Source organism: Leptidea sinapis, chromosome 15 (assembly GCF_905404315.1).
Source record: "Leptidea sinapis chromosome 15, ilLepSina1.1, whole genome shotgun sequence".
NCBI lineage: Eukaryota > Metazoa > Arthropoda > Insecta > Lepidoptera > Pieridae > Leptidea > Leptidea sinapis.
The window spans coordinates 9,274,200-9,299,921 of record NC_066279.1 but is presented as its reverse complement, the minus strand read 5'-3'; the positions used below and the strand labels follow the sequence as shown (position 1 = coordinate 9,299,921).

Below are 25,722 nucleotides of genomic sequence, written 5' to 3'. Positions count from 1 at the left end.
AAACTATAAAATCGCCTTCCGTATAAGTATTAATATCCTTGTGTCTATCAGCATTGCATTCTTGCAACCATGATCACTGGGATAGTAAGAGTCATCGATATAAGTATATATGAAAGATAGAGTCTTTAAGCATAAGTGCTTTTGGTTTTGATTTGAGCCAAAAAGCACAAGCCCTACAAAAATTATAAAATTATTTTAACCGTGTTGGGTTCGGTCAATAGCTATTTAATTAAAGCTTTAATTTAGTACTGCTCAGCTCCTACACGTCAACAAACCACCATTTTCCAAATGTTAGCGTTGCTTAGAACTGACCTGTTGGACCGAATTCCGAAAGACAGTCTTTAAAACCTTACTTTATCAAATTTTCCTCCCACTCAACTATTTAAATGTGTGAAAATAACCAAGATTTTTGTCTTACAGAAATTTGCAAACGAGAGAGATGTCCTGTGTCATTCGTGGGTGAAGTGACCGGTGATGGATACGTGAGTCTTGTGGAGGACTCCTACCAGGACAAGTACATTGAGAGATCGAATAGAATTCGATCAGACGTCAAGTCTAAGCTGCCATACGATTTGCATTTAGAGGCTGTTTTGGGTGAGTTTTATCAGAATTCAAAGAGCAAAGAGCAACATTATTATTTTTTCATTTGAAAAGGATCATTTTACTTTAAAATCTGTAGTAACAGAATCAGTCATTCCTAAGAAGGAACTTTAATAACATTTTTTTCCCGTCATCTTTGAGTATATTATAATATGAATCTTTATTTCAGGTAATATGCCACGGAAGACTTTTGATCTAAAGACGGAGCAACGTACAAAAGTACCGCTGACATTGCCTAGCGACATTACTGTAGAGGAAGCTCTCAACCGAGTGCTCCGGTTGGTCAATGTCGGCAGTAAGAGATATCTCACGAATAAGGTATGATTATTAATAACCTGCAGGTGCAGTTGTGTCACGAAAACTTTGAATATTCTCCTCATTTAAATACGTCCGATTTAATTGAACATTTACACCAAGGACCGACGACAATGTTATACATCACTTTGAACTTTTATCCTAATCAGGATCACCAGAATAAAAAAATATCGAAACACATATCTACGATACAAGGCGAAAACGAGCCATTTAATTATTATAAGTTGATGCTTTGATTTATAATAATAATAAAAAATTTATGAAATAACTATTTATATAAACCATTTGTTTCCGAGGCAGTTGTAGTATTTAGTATATTAAAAATGACATCAAAAAGAATTCTAAAGGAATCACTTTTGTAAAAAAAAACATTTTAATTATTAACTTGTTACATACACTACTTTATCTATCTACATTCATAAGCCTCCATGACACATTCAGGAGCCGCGTATTACCAGCCTAGCGAAACTCTATAAGAAAAATGCGATTTACTGGATTGTATGAAACGTGCAGTCATCGATAGATTGACTGATGACGGTATAATATTGTAAAAAACACACCTTTAGTACCGTTTACCTGCCAAAGCCACGTCTGGCAAGGGGTTGGAACTACCAAAAGTGTCTTGCTAGTGGGGAAACATCATTTACTTATTACCTAAGTATTATATATAAAAATCAGCTTTTATATTATGACGTAAGTAAAATTATAATTTCGTGACCATTAAGGGTGTCCGGCAAGGGGTTGCTACGATGGTAAGTTTGGCAATGAATAATCTGATTTTTAATAATATTCTGAAGGTAATACCGAAAAAGCGCACTTTATTCTTTGATGTATCGGTAGATAGGCATTTTACACACCTTTAGTATCGTTTACCTGCCAAAGCCACTGCAACCCAAACTCAATGGATCATCGTTCTTACCTGTGTTGGGAGCATGCGCTGACAAACTTTCAGCTATTATAAAATGTCGTAGGTCTGGGGTCCACGGGATCTTAGACCAATACAGCTTACTTCAAAATTATAATTTTAGTGATAAAATGCATATTATAACAAATTATTTAACATAAAATATAAATCCAGTGCCCTAAAGTTTGTGAGCTCCTTAACTAATGAACGGATTTTAATGCAGGTACTAGTTTTTTTGTAGGTACGACTTGGTAGTTTAATATATTTTATTAACAAACAAATATTTCCCACATCTTTTCGAGTTGCTGCTTAAATGGGCGGGTATATACATAGGTACTTACTTATCAAATTGGCAAATTTTATTAACATCTTTTTTTCTTAATTAGACATTAAAATGATTAGTCTAATGATTTAAACATGGAAATACAATGTATGTAACATAGTATGTACTACGTTTTAACTTATATTTCTACGAACTTACCGCATCACCAAAAAAACTGCTTTTTTGACGACATTATAGCACGGTGAACAATGTCATAGAGTATGTAGAGCCAATAATATTGTACCAGGTGGACCGCTGCGTCACGGGCCTGGTGGCTCAGCAGCAGTGCGTGGGTCCTCTCCAGTCGCCGCTGGCCGACTGCGCCGTGCTGGGCCTGTCGTACTCCGAGCTGGTGGGGTCGGCCACGGCCATCGGCACCCAGAACATCAAGGGGCTGCTCGAGCCCGCGGCCGGCGCTCGCCTGTCGCTGGGAGAAGCTCTCACCAACTTGGTAAGCCGCCCGACCTGCACCACCCCCGGTGGAGCTGTAGCTTGAAGGTCCCGTCTTGTTTCCCTTGATGTCAGAAGCTTAAATAATCAATTAAAATGAGATACACAGTCAAATAACGGTCTGAAGAGCGCCGTAGCTAGTGAAACTATTGAGCAAATGAGACTTAACATCTTATATTTCAAGGTGACGAGCGCAATTGTAGTGCTGCTCAGTTTCAGTTCATCAATAATCCTGAGCAGTACTGTAGTGTAATGGGCAGGGCGTATCACTTACCATCAGCTGAACTTCATGCTCGTCTCGACCCTTATTTTCATAAAAATCCAACATCTTAACTTATCACGATCTTAATGTGAAAATGATACAAAATGACAAACCGTGTAGGTAGCCCTTTATAAGAGAACGGAAACGTTGTTATGATTCTGAGGCCGGATCCAGATATAACGAGCGACGGCGAAAGAAACATAAGAAATGAAAGGGAAAGTGTGTGTGAGACGAGGCGAATAAAACAGAAATGAGGTCTTTGACTGTTTGTTCACATATCAAGTTATACAGCGCTGTGTGTGTGCTACCTAATACATAATACTAGTTAATAATATATTATAGCCTACGTCATTCACTGAAAAAATGATTAAAATCGATCCAATAGCTTTGATTTGTTCACTACTGCCCGTGGCCCGCACGCGTTAAATTTAGAGTAAAACAATTCTTCTTTCCCTAAACCATGAAGATTTCCTGCTATCTTTGGAATATCTAAGTTCATACACTACATTTTTACTTATTTACATTTTTACCTATTTATTTTATTTTTATACAATTATTTATCGTAACTTACTTATAATTACGGATACATTGTCGTGCTGAAAAGCACGTTTTTACTAAGTATTGATACTTTCCTCGCTAGAGAACACCGATAATAAACGCGTCCGATCGCTGCTAAATTCAAAATGCTATAAGGAGAACTGCTTTTTTTTTTTGAGAGGAGGAAATACTGTTACGTATTTACGCCCCGGAACGGGGCGTAATATGTCGGACTCGAGTGTCCGCCCCATACCGACTAAAACCTCCTCTGTGCTGTTAGCAGCCCTGGCTTTCACAGCGAAGTAGGACGTGGGCCGTGGAGGCCGCAAAGACTACGCAACAACAGTCGCGGGGCGTCTCCTAAGGAGACTCGAACCTCAGACCGGCTGTGTGCTTATGGGAAGGAGAAAGGAGAGCCTCTGACGCGCTATTTATAGGCACGCTCCCGCCGCATTGGCCGCCGGAACCGCCGCAAACGCTACGTCCCGCAATTTTTAAATCTGTAATATCTTCGAAAATATTCATTTAAATCATATGCTGTAAAGGGATAGATCTATATTAAATCAACAATGTATTTAAGGTATTTAATTAGATAAGAATGCTGTATTGGTTAAAATCGCTTCGAAAATTAGCCATTATTTGTCATAAAAAATAAATTACAAAAAAAAATTATTGTGGGATATCCAATAATTTTTTTTACACATATACCATAGCGGAGTTTTCTGTAGAACTTTTCAATTCAAAAATCAACAATACTTAGTACATTATTGTGATAAAATCTCGTGGGGTTCAGCCTGCGTTTGCAATGTAAGCGGAAAAATAGTGATTATTTACGACATCACATTAGAAACCTCAAAAGTAACAGTATTTCTCCACTATTTAATGGATGTTATTATACACATTATAAACCTTCCTCTTCAATCACTCAATCTATTAAAAAAAAACTCATCAAAATCCGTTGCGTAGTTTTAAAGATAGCATACATAGGGATACAGGGATAAAGAGACTTTGTTTTATACTATGTAGTGAATATAATAAACATACACACAGCCGCTATTCTGTGTCTTCTGTAAACATCACAGTTACCACTACTAATTTACGCACTTCATTTTTGTACTTTTAATAATACGTTGTATGTTTGGAATAAATATATTTGATTGTAATGATTTAATAAATTGATGTAAAAACTAAATAATAATATGCGTAGAATGGAAGAACAAGTTATCTTGTTTTCAAGCGATACACAGGAAAACGAAATGAGATATTTAAAGATTGTAACGATGCTGCGGAACATTGCAATCTGAATTAAAATAAATAAAAATAAAAAATAAAATAAAATAGCCCTTATTGTTGCTTTTCCTTACAATTAGTATATACCTACATGCCTACTTACTAAACACTTAATTTAATCTATTGTATTATTTGAACTATCAGCAACTGGATGTTTGTGTAGGACAGCTTGTCTATCGACAAAGGCCTCCTCTAAAGATTTCCACGTATTCCTGTCTCTCGCTAAACGGGTCCATATTGGACCAGCCACTTTCTTGAAGTCATCTTACCATCTTTTGCTTTGTCTGCCTCTATTTCTTTTGCCAACTCTTGGGTACCATTCTACTATTAACTTAGTCCATTTTTCTTTACTGTCTCGTAACATATGTCCCGTCCAACGCCATTTAAGCTGTCTGTATGCAGTGTGTGCATTTTTGAAGTTAGTTTTCGTTTTTATTTCTTGTAATTTTACTTTATCAATTCTTTTTCTACCTAAAATACTCCTTTCCATTCCTTTTTGCAAACTTTTAATTTATTTTCTTGTAATTCTGTTAGCGCCCATGTCTGGCATCCATATATTAAGCATGGCATAATGCACATTTCATATACTTTCTTTTTTCCTTTCATTGGCATTTCTTTATTCTTCATTACTTCTCTAAGAGACCAAAACCTTTTCCAAGTATTAGTTATTCTTCTTTCTATTTCTTTATTCATGCAATTATCTGTAGATATACGTTAGCCCAAATATATATATTCGTTTACATATTCTAGTTGTTCGTTTTTTACTGTTATTTGTTCATTGGCTACTGCTTGTTGGGAATTAGTCATAATTTTGGTTTTAGTAAGATTCATTGTCAGACCGGCCTTCACGCTTTCATCGGATAGCTGCTGCAACATTAGTCCCAGAGTTCCTGCGTCCTCTGCGAATAAAATCAAATCATCGGCAAAACGTAGACGGTTGGGGTTTTCTCCATTTATATTGAGCCCATTTTTGGTCCATTTTAAATTCCTGAAGATCACTTGCCAATTGAAAACAATTTGCCAAATTCATCTGACATTCCGTGTTCGGTTCTGACAAGCGTAAAATATTGCCAGCGTAGAAATTTTCTCCTACTGCATAGGGTAATATTAAAATGGGTCTCTGCATAAAGTGCAACAAACAAATTAAGTCGGCTGATATCAAACTGTGTAGCAAATACAAATCACCTGGCGCTTGCTGGAAGTAAAAAACCAGTGTACGTGTGCGAGCATCTTTCTCCAGACAAGGAAATTATTCACGCGACTGCCCGTAGAATTGCAAAAGATAAGCACTACGAGTTTGTGTGGGTTCGAGGTGGAAAGATTTTTATCAGAAAGGACGTTTATTCCAAAAGTTTCCTAGTCAGAGACTCGGACTTCTTAAACACCCTCTAAATGTGTGTTACCCTAACCCTCTAAGTTCTTTAACTAAACCTTTTTGTAATCTTAAAATTGCATATCAAAATGTAAATGGTCTTAGAACCAAAGCGCATATTTTACGAGAAAATGTACAAAAACAAGACTTGAACGTTATTCTATTAACTGAGTCAAACTTAAACGCGTCTGTTTATGACCATGAACTTTATAGACAGCAGATACTTGGTTTTTAGGCGAGATCTACACTCGACAGTATCGCAGCAAGTGGAGGGAGGTGGGGTTCTCATAGCGGTCCACAAAAAACATGCCCTCGTTAGGAAATTGAAATGGGAGACTACAAATGAGAACCTATGGATTACGATTAAGTTTGGCCAGGGTAACTCAAAATGGAATTATGTATTTGTAATTTATACCTTTCTCCCCCCGTTAAGTATTATTCTTTCGAAAATATAATGAATAATGTAATAAATGTAATACAACACAAAATGTCAAAAAGATCTATACTTCTTTTAGTAGGTGATTTTAATAGGCCGTACTTCTAGTGGTCTCACAGTACAGACCTAAACCTATGCTCTCTGATCCCTAGCTCTCCTACAGATAACAAAGACGCCTTACTTTTCGATGCTCTTTCTTTCAACGATCTCCACCAAATGTGTGCAATACCAAACTTAAATAGCAGATTCTTAGATCTTCTAATTTCAAACTCACCGAAACTCGTATCAGTTATCCAGGGTGTCCCACAAGTGGATTGTGAGACACATCACCCGGTACTAAGTATTTCCGTAAAAATTGTGGTTGCAACATTGAGGCCCCCAAATATTAACATTAACTGGGAGGAAACTCTCGATCCTCGTTTAACAGTCGATGAGATAGTAGACGTTTTCTATGACATACTTACTATCCATCATTAATAAGAATGTTCCAATGAGTACGAAAGGTCGGAGCACCTTCCCATTTTGGTTCAGTCGATCGCTGATTATCGCCAGAGTTTCAAGGAAAAGCCAAAGTATCATCGTAGATTTAAAATGTATGGCAATTCTATGGATCAGTTTACGTATAGGTTACTCCGCGAGAGATGTGACAAAATCTTAACCAATGATATAAATAGGTTGAAATCAGAAGCCAAAAATTTAATCAAGAAGGATCCTAAATATTTTGTGCTTTCGAAAAATCTCTACGATCCAATAGCAGCGATATACTAGATGAAATGACTTACTTAGATCAAAGCGTTCAAGGTGGCCAGAAAATTGTCAACCTTTTTTCAGAATACTTTCACTCAACCTATCAGCATGACCCAAACAGAAGAACTAAACACAACGAAACCGTCGAATGTGACACGTCACAACTTTATGTCGTTTCTCTGACTCAGATGTCTTATCAGCGCTCAAAAGCCTAGATGCAAATAAAGGTCCTGGTCCAGATTTTATACCTCCTAGTTTCTTGAAGGCCTGTGGCACGAAATTGGCTGAGCCGCTACGAATTATTTTTAATAAGTCTTTACTATGTGAAACTTTTCCCCTCAAGATGGAAGGTTGCGCACATCAGTCCAATTCACAAGAAGGGAGATCCTGGAGATATTACTAACTACCGGCCGATCTCAATTTTGTCTGCTATCGGTAAGCTGTTTCAATTACTGGTTCAGAAAAATATTTTTTTCCACGTTCCCTTACCCCAACAGCATGGATTTCTACTTGGTAGATCAACTACATCAAATCTTGTGGATTTTGTTAGTGACATTACACAAGCTTTCACAGATGACCATGAATTGCATGAACCGTGCCATCAGGGGTTCCACAGGGCTTCCATTTAGGGCCCCTTTTTTTCTTGGTCTTTGTGAACGATCTAGCCACTAAATTAAAAACCAATTTTCAAATGTTTGCTGACGACTTAAAGATTTATAGAGAAATTCGATCTACAGAAGATACTATCATATTACAAAGTGATCTTGATTCGATCTGCGATTGGTGTGTTAGAAATAGGATGGTCTTAAATTCTTCAAAATGTTTTTACTTAAACTTTTCTCGAAAAAGAGGTTCTTCACTACTTACTCCATCAATGCGTGTCCACTAACAGAGGTTTCTACAATGCGAGATTTAGTCGTCATGGTTGACACAAAATTAGATTTTAGAGAGCACATTGACTACAAAAAGGTATCTCATCTTTCAGGTTTTGTGATAAGACAACTTAATTTTTCAAAGACCCTGATGTGTCAAAGATACTTTTTAACAGCTACGTGCGTAGTCTTTAAGAGTATGGCAGTCCGGTGTGGTACCCATCTTACAAAGTTCATATTAAGAGGTTAGAACAGGTAGAGTCCGAATTTTTATGTCATCTCTCATATTCAAGTAATCTGTGTCGTCAGTTAGACTGCTACGAATCTAGACTTGTGTATTTTGACATGACGCCTCTTGTACAACGTAGGAAAGTTTCAGACCTAGTCTTTTTACGTAAACTAATTCATGGCCACATAGCCAGTCCTCTATTATTAAGTAAAATTAACTTTGTTGTCCCACGGCATTGCAGCCGTATTATTAATAGGACGTTCAGTCTACCTTCAACACGCCCAAATTATGGTCAACATTCTAGTTTATATCGCATTTGTTCTCTGTATAATGAAGTCTGTCAGAAGGTAGATATATTCGATCCGTCAGTCCCTAGGTTCAGAAGACTTCTGCTAGAAAAAGCGGATTATTGGCTTGGGGACTGTGGGGTTGAATTGTGTTCCTCTATAGGTTAAGTTATTGTTCTTAGTTTAATATATAATCTAGAACACATTTAAAAGCATGCTGTGTTCACATCCAGAAGGAGGCACTCGCCCCTACATGTTAACGTATTTTTCTGTTTTTATACAATACTAAGAGTGTTTAAGCGGTTTACTAAGCGGAATGCTTAGTAAACCTAATAAAAAAAATAAAAAAAAAAAAAAAAACATAGCGGGGTAACGACCTAGACATATCAAAATACTTTATTGTGATTGTAAATATTATCATAAAATTAAATGTAGGTACATTAATTCTCATATGGATTAACTAATGTTATTTCAATAATACATGTATAAGTTGTAAGATTTCAACATGGCCGTAGGTATGGACGCATGCTATGCATATAAAAAATAAAAACTCTTATGGTGTTATTACAAAAAAAAATGAAATCATGGCTTAGACACATGTTTTGTTCACACATTCAGATAGTGGGGATGAAATCCTAACATGTGGCGTGTCGTGCGAAGGTGGAATTTCGTTGGCAGGAATCAGTTTAAACAGCTCTTCGGAACAATCCTCGTGATAAATGCGGTAGAAGGCGCACAATGAAGCGACGTCTCTACGCAACGCCGAGTGATCCAGCCGTTTACAGAGCACTGGGTCCCCGACAATTTGAGCTGCTCTGCTTTGCACGCGGTCAAATGGATCGAGCTGATACTGGGGTGCGCCAGACCAGAGATGACAGCAATACTCCATATGTGGCAGAACCTGCGCTTTGTACAGCGCTAGAATGTGGGCTGACATGAAGTATTGCCGTGCTCTATTTATGACGCCCAATTTCTTCGAAGCCAATTTGGCTTTGCTCTCCAGGTGGCCTCGAAATTTGCAATCGCTATAAGGGAAGTGTTTTGGAAGAGCGGTGATACGACAAATGGGGTTTTTTAATGGTAAACGCGCAAACGTGAGTCTTTTGCGGGTTCAATTGGACAAGGTTCAATTTACCCCATTCCGCGACCTTCTCAAGAGAGGACTCGATAGACAGACACAAGTTTCTCCCGGCACTGGTCTACGATTACCCTAGAGAGACTGACATGGCCCGTGTATACCGCATCGCCCGTGCTGTCGTCTGCATAGCAATGTATGTTGGAGGTGTCCATGATGCAGAAGAAACAGTGAGGGAGATAGCACACATCCTTGTGGCACTCCAGCGTTCATGTGCTTGGGATGCGAGCAATAACCTTCAATAATGAACTGTATGCTGCGCCCAGTGAGGAAGCTGGAGGTCCACCTGCATAAGCTCTCGGGAAGCCCAAATGATTGAAGTCGAGAAGCGCCTTGTGCCATACACGCATCCATAACTGCCAGGCCTTCCCCCTTGCTTTCGATAACCGCTGCCCATCCATGTGTTAGGTATACCAGAAGATCACCTGCCGATCGACCATGGCGAAAGCCGTACTGACGGTCGATGATCAACTGGTAACCCTCAAGGTATATCAAAAGCTGGCGGTTAATTATGCTCCCCATGATTTTGGAGAGCAGGAAGGTAATAGCTATAGGCCTGTAGTTTGCTGGATCCGAACTTTCTCCTTTTTTTTTGGATCGGATGCACAATACCAGTATACCGGCGTGAACTAGCCGCCTACGGTGAACCGCTATGTTACGCATAGGTTAGTTTCGAGGACCGGAGGGCCTCCCAATATCAGGGGGAATTCACTCCAATTTAAACGCAGTCCACCACCACTTTGATACGGCGCAGCCGGCCTTGTGTTTCCTTACGGAGACGCAGATATGTGTGTACGTTAGGGAGGATACTACTATCGCCGTCTCGGAAATTTTGAGGGTTTCTGCTGACTTGGGGGGTTGGCCTCTGGTCCCTAACCTATGCGAAACATACTGGCGCTAGGCCGCTACTTCACGCCGGTATTCTGTGCCAGTGTGGTAATTAACCTTGACGAGTCTGGCCCGATTGTGCTGACGTCAAAAGACGGCAGCGTGACTCTCCCACTACTAAAAACCCTTAGTTGCCTCTTACGACACCCTTGGGCCTGGCCCTATTCGTTTTACGCCAAGGGGAAGCACAGCAAACTAAACAGTCTTACACTTGACACGTTATGTTAGTTATTGTGTTAGTGTGCGTGAATTGTTCAAAGTAAAGGTTCTAAAGTGAATTTTTTTCGATATTTTCCCAGCTGTAATAGTCCATCTAGACGTGTAAATGATGTAAGCAGAAAAACATCAAACACCTATAATATGCCGTAATAACAAAGTAAACGGCACGCTTGGTTATTACCTAGACGTGTAAATAATATTTAGATGTAATTCAATATTTGTATTGATAGCGGACTTATCTGATCACTCACAGGTGTTCGCCGGTATAACGCAGCTGGAGGACGTGAAGTGCTCGGGCAACTGGATGTGGCCGGGCAAGACGGGCGCGGCGGGCGCCGCACTCGTGGTGGCGTGTCGAGCGCTGGCGGCGGCCATGGCGGTGGTGGGCGTGGCCGTGGACGGCGGCAAGGACTCGCTGTCCATGTGTGCGGACGTGGGCGGGGACACGGGTACGTGTACAGTGTATACAGCGGGCGGGCGTGGCCGTGGACGGCGGCAAGGACTCGCTGTCCATGTGTGCGGACGTGGGCGGGGACACGGGTACGTGTACAGTGTATACAGCGGGCGGGCGTGGCCGTGGACGGCGGCAAGGACTCGCTGTCCATGTGTGCGGACGTGGGCGGGGACACGGGTACGTGTACAGTGTATACAGCGGGCGGGCGTGGCCGTGGACGGCGGCAAGGACTCGCTGTCCATGTGTGCGGACGTGGGCGGGGACACGGGTACGTGTACAGTGTATACAGCGGGCGGGCGTGGCCGTGGACGGCGGCAAGGACTCGCTGTCCATGTGTGCGGACGTGGGCGGGGACACGGGTACGTGTACAGTGTATACAGCGGGCGGGCGTGGCCGTGGACGGCGGCAAGGACTCGCTGTCCATGTGTGCGGACGTGGGCGGGGACACGGGTACGTGTACAGTGTATACAGCGGGCGGGCGTGGCCGTGGACGGCGGCAAGGACTCGCTGTCCATGTGTGCGGACGTGGGCGGGGACACGGGTACGTGTACAGTGTATACAGCGGGCGGGCGTGGCCGTGGACGGCGGCAAGGACTCGCTGTCCATGTGTGCGGACGTGGGCGGGGACACGGGTACGTGTACAGTGTATACAGCGGGCGGGCGTGGCCGTGGACGGCGGCAAGGACTCGCTGTCCATGTGTGCGGACGTGGGCGGGGACACGGGTACGTGTACAGTGTATACAGCGGGCGGGCGTGGCCGTGGACGGCGGCAAGGACTCGCTGTCCATGTGTGCGGACGTGGGCGGGGACACGGGTACGTGTACAGTGTATACAGCGGGCGGGCGTGGCCGTGGACGGCGGCAAGGACTCGCTGTCCATGTGTGCGGACGTGGGCGGGGACACGGGTACGTGTACAGTGTATACAGCGGGCAAGGTTTAGGGTGATCCCAATGCCTGCGCCGTTGCAGTAGCCGATGTGATACTACAGGGCATAGATATTTTTATACCAAGCTCTGTAGTACCGATCGGTGACAGATCACAGCCTTGGTTCGATGCGTCAATTAAAGCAGCATCTGACTGCAAAAACAAGCGTATCAAACGTGGTTTGCGGCGCTGGGCTCAAAGGATCCGAACTGCAAAGTTCTTAACTGGAAATATAATACTGTTCGAAGTAAATCTGTCGAAATCTTCATGTGTCATCATGTGTCGCATTATCTTACAAATATTGCTAAGTAGATAAAATTAATAATTTTTAACCATGTGTTGCCTTCTTTAACGCGTACGCGTTAAACCATTGATCGGGCGGGTCCTAGTTACCATTAACCATTCGTCTATAACCATTACAGGACCGGTCCGAGTAACCATTTTAACCATTATTACCAATGCTTAGGAGATGCAGCACGCGTATAACCATTGATGCGACCAGTCCTAGTTACCACTAACGTCTATATCCGTAACGTAATCGTCTCCATTACAGGGCCGGTCCGAGTAACCATTTTAAACATTGTAACCAATTAGTAGTAGAGATCTGCGTACTCACAAGTAGAACCATTAATGAAAGTTAGTTAACGTGTGTAAATAAATATTTTTACCATAAAAATGCACCCCTTTTCATGGTCCTTCGAGCCTAAGTGCAACCCATTTCAATAACCTTGCCTCCAGATTCAGAAAGCCAATGTCCTGTGCGAAATGTGTGTCCAACTCGACTCTTGACGATAACGGAAAAACACCACTGACCATCCCGCGGTGTCAGAGATCTATGCCTGGAGTACAGTTCAGACAGAAAACTGTTCGGTGAGCTCTGTTTTCGTTGGACGTCAGGAAGTCGAAATGCCATCATTTCTCCAATCGTGCTTAGAACGTGTTGACGCCCCTGAGTTGACGCCGGTGCTAACGCGTTTATTCCGGCAATCTTTTTCAAAAGGCGTAGTCCCTGACTCATGGCAGTCAGCCCTTGTCCATCCGATCCAAAAATTAGGAGGTAGTTCGAATCTGGCAAAGAACATGCCTATCGCTATTACCTCCCTGCTCTCCAAAATCATGGAGAGCATAATTAACCGCCAGCTCTTGGTATACCTAGAAGGTCACCAGTTGATCATCGACCGACAGTACGGCTTTCGCCATGGTCGGTCGGCAGGCGATCATCTGGTATACCTAACACATAGATGGGTGACAGCTATTGAAGCAAGGGGAAGGCCTGGCAGTTAGCCTGGATATAGCGAAGGCTTTTAATCGTGTATGGCGATCAAGGCGCTCCTCTCAAAACTTTCATCATTTGGGCTTCCCGAGAGCTTATAGAAGTGGACCTCCAGTTTCACTGGGCGCAGCATACAGGTCGTTGACGACGGTTATTGCTCGAACCCGAAGCTCGTGAACGCTGGAGTGCCCCATGGCTGTGTGCTATATCCCACGCTGTTTCTTCAGCATACCAATTATATGTTGGACACCTCCAACATACATTGGTATGCAGACGATAGCACTGGTCTGGTCTCGGGAAATCGTTGACCTGTGCCGAGAGAAACTTGAGTCTTCTATCGGGTAAATTGAACCTTGTCCAATTTAACCCCCAGAAGACTTGCGCGTTTACCACTAAAAAACCCCATTTGTCGTATCACCGCTCTTCGAAAACACTTCCCTTAAAGTCTCGCTTATTATCGCAATACTGGGTCTCGAAATCTCGAGGGATTGCCAAATCCGTGGCCATCTGGAGGGCAAAGCCAAATTGGCTTTGAAGAAGCTTGGCGAATGGGGAACCATTAGTAGAGCACGGCAATACTTCAAGCCGGCCCACATTCAAGCGCTCTACAAAGCGCAGGTCCGGCCACACATGAAGTATTGTTGTCATCTCTGGTCTGACGCACCCCAGTATCAGCTCGATCCATTTGACCGAGTGCAACGCAGAGCAGCTTTGTCACTGCTGGATCACTTGGCGTTGCGTAGAGACGTCGCTTAATTGTGCGTCTTCACCGTATTTATCACGGGGATTGTTCCGAAGAGCTATTTAAACTGATTCCTGCCGCTGAATTCCACCTTCGCACGACACGCCACAAGTTAGGATTTCATCCCCACCCCCTGGATGTGTGGCGATCCTCGACAGTGCGGTTTTCAAGGAGCTTTCTTCCGCCTATTGTAAAGCTGTGGCTTCTTGATGAATGAGCTTCCTTGTGCAGTGTTTTCGGGACGATACGACGTACCTTCAAAAAAAGCGCGTACACCTCTTATAGGCTGGCATCGGTCCTGTAAGTCCTCTGGTGTTACAAGAGAATGAGGGCGGCGATCACTTTTTTTTTGTATGTCAGAGTGGGCAATCGGGCAAGAGGCTCACGGGATGGGGAGAGGTGAGGCAACCGCCCATGGACATCCGCAACAACAGGTGTGTCAAGAAATGCGTTGCCGGCCTTTAAGGTGGGAGTATGCTTTTTTCTTGAAGGTCCCTAAGTCGTATCTGTTCTGGAAGACCGCTGCCGGTTGTTGATTCCACAAAGTGGCTGTGCGGGGCAAGAAATTTCGAAGAAAACGCGCGGTTGTGGAATGCCAGCTACGTGATGCGGATGGTACTTTGCACGTAATGTCCGGTGGTGGACTTCGGCCGCTGGAATCATCCCGAACAGCTTTTCTGAGCACTTCCCGTGATAAATGTGGTAGAAGATGCAGAAAGAACTGACATCTCTACGCAATGCCAAAGAATCAAGCCGATTGCAGATTACTTGATCGTCAATGATTCGGGCCGCTCTTCGTTGTATGCGGTCAAATAGAAGAAGCTGGTACTCGGGAGCACCCGCCCAGAGGTGAGAACAGTACTCCATGTGAGGTCGAATTTGCGCCTTATAAAGTAGCAGGCGTTGGCTTTTAGTGAAGTACTGTCTCGCCTTACTGAGTAAGGAGTTCTCTTCCAAGTGACCACGGAACTGAACGTCGCTCTGTACATCGACGCCAAGTATGCCAATAGGGCTGTAGCAGTTAGAGGAGTGATCTCCAATCTAGGGGATATTATAAAGGGAATCTTTTTAGTGGTGAATGCACAAACTTGTGTCTTCTTGGGGTTGAATTGGACTAAATTTCGTCGGCCCCATTCCGAGACTTTGCAAAGCATAGTCTCGATTTCAGACACAAGTTTGTTCCCGTTGGTGCGTTGCATTGCGGTTGGTTAGCCGCCTTCCATGATTTTGGGACTAGTAGGAGAGCCGGAAAAGACTATTGGGGGAATGCCATCGGGCCCGCTCGATTTGTGAATGTCCAAGGTGACAAGCGCCTTAATAATAATAATAATAATAATAATAATAAATCATTTATTTCAGGCATTTTACCCATAAATCTACAAACAATCTTAACTTAAATTACATTTTACTTTGATTTTAATTGAATTACAGATAAAAAAGAAAAGTTAATATATTATGTCATAATTACAATTAAAAAAGAAAATAATTAAATTATAGAAATAAAAATTATAAAATTGATATAGTCTAATACAATTCAATGATGTTTAATTTAATTTCAGTTCTTACATTATTAAAAAAAATATATATTATGTCAAATATATAATATAAATAAATTGTAAGCACAGCACCATGCCGGTATATCATTATCACGCAATTTAGACTTGATAACAGTCCAAAAAAAGCGATGCTTTGACGTTCTCTTCATCACGGTTAATATACATATCGAGTTTAGTCAAGACTATTATTATATCTTTTCCATTTAGCATGCACTTTTGATTTCTTACGAGTAAGTTTAATTAGAGCAATGGAGAACCAAGGTGGACTACTGTTTACTGTGTACTTATCAATCAAGATATGTAACACAGAATAGAAATTTATATTTGTAGGCATTGTGTCCCAATTAATTACTAACAAACCTTTACTTATCATCTCAAAATTACTTGCATGATTTAGAAGTACAAGTCGCTCTTTCTCTTTTAAAAATACAGTTTGAGATAATGTAAGAGTGATTTGTAAAGATTGATGGTGGGCATCTTCGTCTGTAAGTGGAAAAGTTGAAGCTACAACTTCACATTCAGCGTTACTTAAAACCAAGTCAAGTATATGCTTATTCACATTGAAACAACTATTGCTTTGCACCATCCCCGATAAGTTCATAAAATCCAATGACAATATAGACTTACTATCATTATTTGTATTAAATTTTAAATTATTACATTTTGTTATTAATTGTTATTGTTAAAAATTTGTGTAACTAATGTCTAGAAAAAAATTGGAACGTTATTGTTGGACATCTTGAGTAAAATATTTGAGATTGATGGGAAAGTAGATAAGTCTCGATCTTTGAAGATGGCAGAAATAGTGGGTAAATTTGTTCACGAATATCGGTTTATAGACATGAGTGGAAATGACAATCGGGATTGTCACGTGCATACTACGTTTTTTAATACATTTACAAAAGAACATTCAACAACAATACAAACTAGAATTTTTTCAAACCATCATAAAAATGGAAAATGAAATGTTGCGGAAGTATATTCCTTTTTTTAGAAGTTATATCTTTTATTAAGTATTATCGTTAAGACTTTTAATTGGCCAATTAAATGACAATAATTTATTTAAATTCAAAGTATTATGTTTAATTTCGTTATAATTATTTATTAATATGTATAATATTATTAAATAAATTATTAGTATATATTTTAAATTTAATTCATGAATTAAAAGTATTTTTTGCTGTAACACAGTTATTTCATTCGAGAATTTTGCACTTGTTGAGTAAAAATCTCTTTCTACTGCTTCACAACAACAAAACTTACACATTACTATGTGTATTGTGTTTCAGTCTGAAATTACTAGGCAAATGAGACTTAACATCTTATGTCTCCAGGTGACGAGTGCAATTATAGTACCGCAAATTTTTTTGGGTCTCTCAATAATTCTGAGGGGTACTGCATTGTAATGGGCAGTGCGTATCAATTATCAGCAGAAGCTGATGATAAGAGCAGGACGTTCTCGTCCTGCTCGTCTCGTCCCTTATTGTCATTCATTATATCACTGTCCAGTTCGTTCTCCGGGGACCCTGGTGGTGTCAACGTACGCGCCCTGCCCTGACATCACGGTGAAAGTGGAGCCGGCACTTGTCAAGGAAGGCTCGGCGCTGGTTCACGTTCCTGTGTCATCCAACTATAGGTAATTATTTATTTGTTGATTCTCTCACAGTATAGAGTATATTCTCAGTATGGGGGTCCGACAAGGGTCTATTCTTGGATAGTTCCTCTTTCTTATCTACATAAATGATCTTCCTAACCTTATAATGACACTTCACTGATAGTTAAAGTGAAATGAAACCAAACTATGTATGACGAAGTGAACTACATTCTATCTGACATGTTTTGAGTTCAGTTAGAATGAATTTAGCGTTAATAACCTAATGTTAAATAGCAAGAAAACGAAATATATAAAATTTACCGTACCAAATATAAAAAATGTGAATGCGAGTGTTTTGTTAAACGAGGAGGTGATAAAACTGGTGGAATCTGCTATATTTCTTAACATTACTCTGGATTCCAAATTAATATATTGAAGGATTGGCGAACAGACTTAGTTCTGCAGCATACGCGGTTAAAAAGATTAGACAATTAACTGACATAGATACGGCGCGACTAGTATACTTTAGTTATTTTCAAAGTATTATATCGTATGGCTATTGGCGCTATTTATTTATCACCTAGGTCCTAAAGAATCATTGAGAGAAAAATTTAAAAAAATAAACATCTTGACTGTTGCTTCTCAATATATTCTTGATAATGTAATGTCTGTACATAAGCACATTTGCTAGAAACTGTCATAACCATAATGTTAACACCAGAAACAAACGTAAACTTATAATGCCACCTACTCGGCTAAGTCGAGTTAGTAAGTCTTATGTGGGGCGTTGTATATGCTTTTATCTACACCCATGCTTTAAATCCTCTATTAAAGATTCTGAAACAGTTAGCTTATTGCCAACATTAAAACACCCAATGTTCTAATAACCATTACATCATCCAAAAGTGTGTTGTGATGTTGTACTGAATTTCATAACAACACTCCTATGTTTTTTTTTATCCCTTCATGCGCAAAGAGTTTCAACAGACAGCAACATTCTTATTGCTCGATGCGTGGTATCTGTATGAATTTCAAAAAAAGAACATATTTACGCGCATTTTTTACGCGCGTTGCACACTACCAGAACGTCGCGCGCCGTAAAAAAAAATAGGTTATTCGAATCCCCGCCATTTTTCTTCGATATTTTTATTGTTTTGTTTACAAAAAATGAGCGATTCATTTTAAACGCTGCAAAAGAACATTATATTCGAGTGAATTTTAATTATTGCACTATAGTAACTAAATGTAAATTACTACTAAAATAAATAATTGTTTCCTAAATACTTAGTTTATTTGTATACAATCAGTAATGAATGATAATAATACTTCGAATTATACTAATTTTCCGAATACTGTTTTATTAAATTTCAATAAATTAAGAGAGCCACTTCTTTAGAACTTAAACATTTTAATTATGAACCGTTTTGGCCTACACTACCCACTACTAGAAAATAATATAACTTGTGTTTAGAAAATACTAACGTAAGAAACTGAGAGCGTCTAACGTATCGACATTCATTGAACATCTCAAATGAATCAAAAAAAACCTATAAGCTGAAAAAATTTCATCAGCTCCAACGCTGGGTGAATCCTATTGATCCGTCTCAATCTAATAACTTAATTCCCGCCCTATCAGACGTTTCCAAGCTATCGTTTTCGGCAAAGCAGCACCTTGTAAAGATTTATTTACTTTTATTTTTAATTGTTCCTTGAATGTTTTGGTCAACTCTTCCCCTTCATCTTCAAAGCGCTGTCTTTGTATTTCTCCCAATGGCAGGTCATCTTCAGTTTCAATTTCAATTGGAGTAGTAGTTTTATCATCGCAGAAATACATATCATTTAGTTACGGTCGGTCGCAAATCCTATAATGTGTTCGGATACTTTTACCAAGACAAAAAGAAAAGTATTCGTATTGTTTGAAAAAGCCGAATAATTATATAGATGCTATTTGAATAGTGAATGTAGCGAATATCAAAATGATATTAATATCCCGATGTCCGAATTACATGCTCTAACAGTTTAGTTTAAAAATGTACTGTATTACTGAAAGATACTGTCCGGCACTGTTGATTGTTCATGTTCTTTTCTTCACACTTACCACCTCGCCGCTCATGGCTAAATTATCAGTTAAGTTTTAGCAAACTTCGATGAGTCAATGAACTACCGCCCACAAATGCACAAACGCTCAATTAGGTACTTAAAGACTTTTTGCTACAGTTATGTTAGGCATGTGTGTGACACGTTATTATTTTACAAGTTGGAACATATTTGCACCTAGACATGCAGTATCACCGCTCTTCGAGAACACTTCCCTTAAAGCCTCGCCTAGTATCGGAATACTGGGTCTCGAAATCTCGAGCAATTGCCAATTCCGTGGCCATCTGGAGGGCAAAGCCAAACTGGCTTCAAAGAAACTGGGCGTCATAAATAGAGCACGGCAATACTTCAAGCCGGCCCACATTCTAGCGCTCTACAAAGCGCAGGTCCGGCCTCACATGGAGTATTGTTGTCATCTCTGGTCTGGCGCACCCCAGTATCAGCTCGATCCATTTGACCGCGTGCAACGCAGAGCAGCTCGAATTGTCGGGGACCCAGTACTCTGTGAACGGCTGGATCACTTGGCGTTGCGTAGAGACGTCGCTTCATTGTGTGTCTTCTACCGCATTTATCACGGGGAGTGTTCCGAAGAGCTGTTCAACCTGATTCCTGCCGCCGAATTTCACCTTCGCACGACACGCCACAAGTTACGATATCATCCCCACCATCTGGATGTGTGGCGGTCCTCCACAGTGCGGTTTTCAAGGAGCTTTCTTCCTCGTACCACGAAGCTGTGGAATGAGCTTCCTTGTGCGGTGTTTCCGGGACGATACGACATGGGTACCTTCAAGAAAAGCGCGTACACCTTCCTTAAAGGCCGGCAACGCTCTTGTGATTCCTCTGGTGTTGCAGGAGAGTGTGGGCGGCGGTGATCACTTAACACCAGGTGACCCGTACGCTCGTTTGTCCTCCTATTCCATAAAAAAAAAAAAAAAAAAATGACATCAAAGCTGTTTCTGCCGAAGGCCAGGCCTAGTGTCGAAGCAGTAGGTATTTGTATCCGGTACTGGGATTGTGAAGGGTCATTGATTGATTTGTTGATTTATAGACTGTGCTTGTGTCAGATAAATATTTTATTTGTCTTTATTAATCAAAAGTTTGTATTAATTATAAGCCAACAACACCATGTTACCTTATCCTGCAAGTAAATATGATTTGATTTGATCAATGTAAGCGCTGCTGTGGGTGAGCAGACAAATAAATAAATAAAAACCGTCGCTTTCATTCGCACGTTTACACTAATGAGTCAAACCAAACACTTTGTTTCATTAAAAAATTTAAAATACCTTTGCTTAAGGATCGGTGGTTCTGCATTGGCTCAGTGCTACAAACAACTAGGAGACAACCCACCCGACGTCGACGACCCGACTGTGCTCAAATCTTTGTTTAAAGTTACACAAAAGTTGTTGAAAGGTAAGCTGAAGAAAAAAATTTTATTAAAAAAAAATTAATTGAACATTAGTCTTGTTCGACATTGTTAATGTAATCACTACATATTGTAAGTCCCCGTGTGTGATTGTCTGCTCACGATTAACTCGAAAACTAATGTACTGTTTTAAACACAAAGTAATCATGAGAAAGTTTTATAGCATCGAATTTAGTCCACAACCTGCCCCAGACATGGACTATGCCGACAATTCCTCCGCACATGTCGGTAAACAATGCAGTGTCGCTTTAGACGTCGCGGAGGATATCGTCTGCGAGTCGGAGTGGAGACTCTTTAGTTTGTTACATTTATAATCGATTACGTAAAAAAATAATACGTTATTAGCGTCATCCTTATATAGCAAAATAATATAAACTGTCGAGTATTTGTTGCGGCTAAGGAACTTTTGCATGATGACGAACAATTTTTATCTATGTACATAAAGAAAAAACATATCGACAGATCTTGGAATAGTATTGCCCCAGCAATAACAAAACACGAGACTCAGGGATTGTGTAAGTCCCGCTCGGTAAGAGGACGTGAGCCGCGCAGGACCGATCTATTGAGACACAGGTTGTCGGTGTGCTGATGTGTTACCGACAGTCACAGAGGGGCCTAAATAAACACATGGATGTAAAAATATTAAACCAATGTTTTGTTTTATCTTACATTAGTAAAGTAACATTAAAGCTAGCAATAATGGTAGGTACCATTGTAAAGATCAGATTATATAACTTATAGGCTTATAACATAAAATTATCATAACTGTTAACGTTTTTTATCATTGCAATTTTATCGTTTAAAATAAAGTTTGCTCTTTAACTCATATTATAGAATCATACATAATGTTATCTATATTTTGTACATTATCAATGACCAATGACTATTTGTTTAGACAAGAAGCTCCTCTCCGGCCACGATATAAGTGAAGGAGGCTTCATAACAACAGCGTTGGAAATGGGCATCGCTGGTGTTAGAGGACTGTACCTCAACATAGAAGTGGACTCACGAGTGCCCACTATCAATGCACTGTTCAATGAAGAGCTGGGTATTATTGTGGAGGTTGACCAGAATAATGTGCAGTATGTTCTCAACGAGTATAACACTAATGGAGTTCAAGCTAAGGTTGTCGGTACTACTGGACAGTATGGCATGCATTCTGAGGTTAGTATAAGAGTGAGAAGTGGGGATTTAAACCACCCATGGACACGCGCAAAATGAGTCAGGAGATTTGTTGTCAGCGTTTAAGTTGGAAGTGTGTCTAACCTTTAAGGTTTTATAGATAATCACAATAACACACCCTTGAGACTGATAGAAATATAAAACCCCCCCGCTTTGTAAAAATTTTTTGAATGTAAACCTTAAAAGACAGGTTCGGCCACATGGAGTATTGCTCTCATGTCTGGTCTGGTGCACCCTAGTATTAGCTCGGACCATTTGACCTCGTGCAACGATCACTTAGCGATGCGATGTCGCCTCATTGTGTCTTGTTCCGCATTTAGAGAGTGTTCCAAAGAGATGTTTCACCTGATTCCTGCCGCCAAATTCCACCTTCGCATGACACGCCACAAATTAGGATATCATCCCCACTATCTGGATGTGTGGCTGTCATCCATAGTGCGGTTTTCAAGTAGCAGTCTTCCACATACCTCAAAGGTTTCGAATCAGCTTCCTTGTGCGGTGTTTCAGGGACGATACGATATGGGTACCTTCAAAAAAGCGTGTACACCATCCTTAAAGGCCGGTAATATTTTTCGGGTCACTTGGCCCGTGGAGCCCAGAGGCGTGGAGAATATACAATGTATTATCTATTTTTAAAAGAGAAACTCAAGCGCTGGCAGCTATTTCGATCAAAGGATCAGCCTAGCTATCCAACGCGGAAATGCTGCCAGTACTCTTGGTACGTTAATGTAATCATAGTATTGTAAATATAATTATAAGATTTGTTTTGTTTCAATAAATAGTAGTTATGTGTTAAGTTGTATATATATTTATTATAATGATAGTTTAATGAGTAATTCAATGGGAGTAATGTGTTTCGATTACACAGATACGTGTACACTTTTCACGCGCTATAATACACCGCACTGTTTGTACACTCGTGACAACAGAGGGCCTACCATCAACTTTTAATAAGCGATGCGATTCCGATGCAGTTCAGTTTAGGTACCTAAACTGAATCACTAAAATTCGTACTATGAAGTGCCTTTTACTGAATGGCGCTTATATCCCTTATGAAGTATGAACGAAATAAATTTCTTTGGTCAGCGGTGTGAGAAATAGATGACGCTCTACAGTCGTTGTATAAGTTTGTCTCTTTTACTCGAACCATATGCGTTGCGTTTCGAAACCTAAAATGATATGATTCTAGCGGTTTTTTTGCGTAGAAAATACTAAAAATACATTTTAAAATTGTGCTTTATAGCGTCAAATTATAATCCATTAAGCCCTTTTTTGTACTTATTAAATAATAGTAATATAAATAAATATAGTTCTTTGAATTACAAATTAAATGTTTGCTTAGGTGTTTTCGTAAAAATAACGAGTTGTGAACGCACCTCCATTGATGTTTGATTTGACAGGACCACAGAGTACATTTTTTTAAATTCATTCTTGTGAACAGGCTATAGTCTGTGCCCTTACTGCCTCGTCTTCAGTATTTTCATTTTTGTTATTTATTTTCAGTATTTTGTTTTACAAAAAAGTCCGATAAAGATTCTCATCTCATCTTTTATCAATAGAATTTTCCTTTTCTGTATGTTTTCACTATTTTTCAATAGTTTTTAACGACACGATTCACTTTCCTCTAAGGAAGTAGGAACTTTTTTTGAATCACTCACTTTGACACATAAGCTATCCAGTTTAGGTTGAAATATTAACTCATGGTACGAATGAATGAACGAACTAAATCAGTTAACGATTCAATTGATATCATTTTTGACATTCAATTGCCATCATTGCCATTTAATCAGTTGACTTGACGTCAACCTAAATATGATAGCTCTAATCACGTCGTGGTACGAAATAGCAAAGCAGTTCATTTTAGGTAGTCAATTGTATCGCAATAAGAGTTCATGGTAGGCCCGCAGGTGTATACTTAAGTGGCACAACTTAAAAACAAACTTGTGACTTAAGTGATTACATTACATTTATATAAAAGTACTACATTGCAATACGAATTATATCCGAAACGTTAGTTACGGTGTGATTTTCTAGCCCATAGACTGATAATATGTATTAAAGAATGCTTTTATTAAAAATACTAGAAGTTATTGTAGCCTACTGTTTTCATTGTAGATTTTGGTGAACGTAAATGGAAAGCAAGTGCTGAATACGAAGCTAATCGATGTATTTAGAATGTGGGAAGAGACCAGCTTCCGGGTGGAATGTCTGCAGGCCAACACGGAGTGTGTCAAACAAGAGTGGAATGGTGAGTCGACTGTATTTACGACTGCGAGCGGAGCCACCGACAACATTAACTACCAAATATACCACTACTCTAATTTATTGTTAAAGGCATACAAGGCATTTATCTTCTCAAAATTGGTTCCTTTAGAATTCTTTTTGATGTCAATTCTAACATTGCAACTGCTTCGAAAACACATGGTGCTCTGAGAGAGAAGAAGTGGCGCATGAAACTCCACAACCAGCATTCTTTTTTGCGCTCTTTTTAATAAAATATACAATATTGTACTGTTATTGCTATTGCTATAAAATAATGTCTGAAAAAAAAGATAATGTCTGAACAGTGGCTGTGACTTTTATATAAAAGTTACCCTTAAAGCTATTATGTATCTTATGAAGCCTACTAAAATTAGTTACAAGCAATCCCTTATTTCTAGTAGTATATTAACGAAAATCACTATTAAGAGCTAAAAGGTGACGATTTTTGTGAACGTATGTTAAATTTTCATAAATGTACTGACTTCATTGTCATAATAATATTATTTATATTATTAAACACGCGATAGATGTCAGTCTTGACATACTTGCTTGTCAGGTTTCTTCTACTAGTATTAACGCTCGTGTGATCTGTAATTCTTCGCACACACAAAGTTTGCTAAACTACTTTACCACAAAAGATTTGTGACGTTTATAAATATACCTATTCTTGCCATAAATACTGAAACAAAGATAGAATCTTTTGCTTTCGGACATGATTTCTTCGAATTCTTTCCCTTACTGCTTTGACCACCTTTTTCGTGGTCGGTCAGATCTTTTTCTGTCACAAACAGAGGAGGTCTCATTGTACCTATTAATAACCCGGTCCACAAACATTTTACTAATACCAAGCGTATGGAGAGTTTTAAAAATTGCATTTGGCTCCATACTTCGTGTAATGCAATCACAGCGATTCGGTTCTCTTTATCACAATACTCCATTTTAATATCGCAAAATATTGTTCAATGTATTGGCGCCAAAATGAGAAAACTCAATAAAAAATCATATAAAATTACAGATTTGAAATTCAAATGTAATATTTTGTTTATTTCTAATTGTTAGTATTTATGGCCAGACTAAGTACAGTGCGATATTCAAAATCACTTACAACCCAACTGTGGTATGAAATACCTTCTCCGGTGTCTATGATAATAATATGAAAAAATTTTAAATGTGTTTTTTTTATATGTATTTTATGATAAAATATATAAGCTTGAAAAAATATTAAATTTTATTGTAATTTAGTGAATATGTACGTGGGTAACACTGAAAATGTTTAGAACTGGCCAGTTACAAACATTGCTAATGAAACTTTTTTTGAATTTCAATTTTAGAACTGTTTAGTAACCT

General features: G+C 39.7%; 1 protein-coding gene across 11 annotated transcripts in view; it reads left to right on the top strand.

Annotated features, from left to right (window-relative positions):
• The window catches only part of LOC126968449 (phosphoribosylformylglycinamidine synthase), a 42,983-nt gene that overhangs the window by 9,971 nt on the left and 7,290 nt on the right, over positions 1 to 25,722 (top strand). Inside the window, exons 11-18 of one of the 11 annotated variants that reach the window (XM_050813473.1) lie at positions 421 to 594; positions 770 to 918; positions 2,389 to 2,592; positions 11,119 to 11,314; positions 17,324 to 17,450; positions 20,803 to 20,918; positions 21,827 to 22,095; positions 24,229 to 24,361. In XM_050813473.1, coding sequence (XP_050669430.1) covers positions 421 to 594; positions 770 to 918; positions 2,389 to 2,592; positions 11,119 to 11,314; positions 17,324 to 17,450; positions 20,803 to 20,918; positions 21,827 to 22,095; positions 24,229 to 24,361 — 1,368 coding nt within the window. Of the gene's footprint in view, positions 1 to 420; positions 595 to 769; positions 919 to 2,388; positions 2,593 to 11,118; positions 11,315 to 11,346; positions 11,406 to 11,437; positions 11,497 to 11,528; positions 11,588 to 11,619; positions 11,679 to 11,710; positions 11,770 to 11,801; positions 11,861 to 11,892; positions 11,952 to 11,983; positions 12,043 to 12,074; positions 12,134 to 12,165; positions 12,225 to 17,323; positions 17,451 to 20,802; positions 20,919 to 21,826; positions 22,096 to 24,228; positions 24,362 to 25,722 lie in introns of those variants that run through there. The other 10 variants (XM_050813484.1, XM_050813482.1, XM_050813481.1 and 7 more) reach the window with 10 other exon arrangements.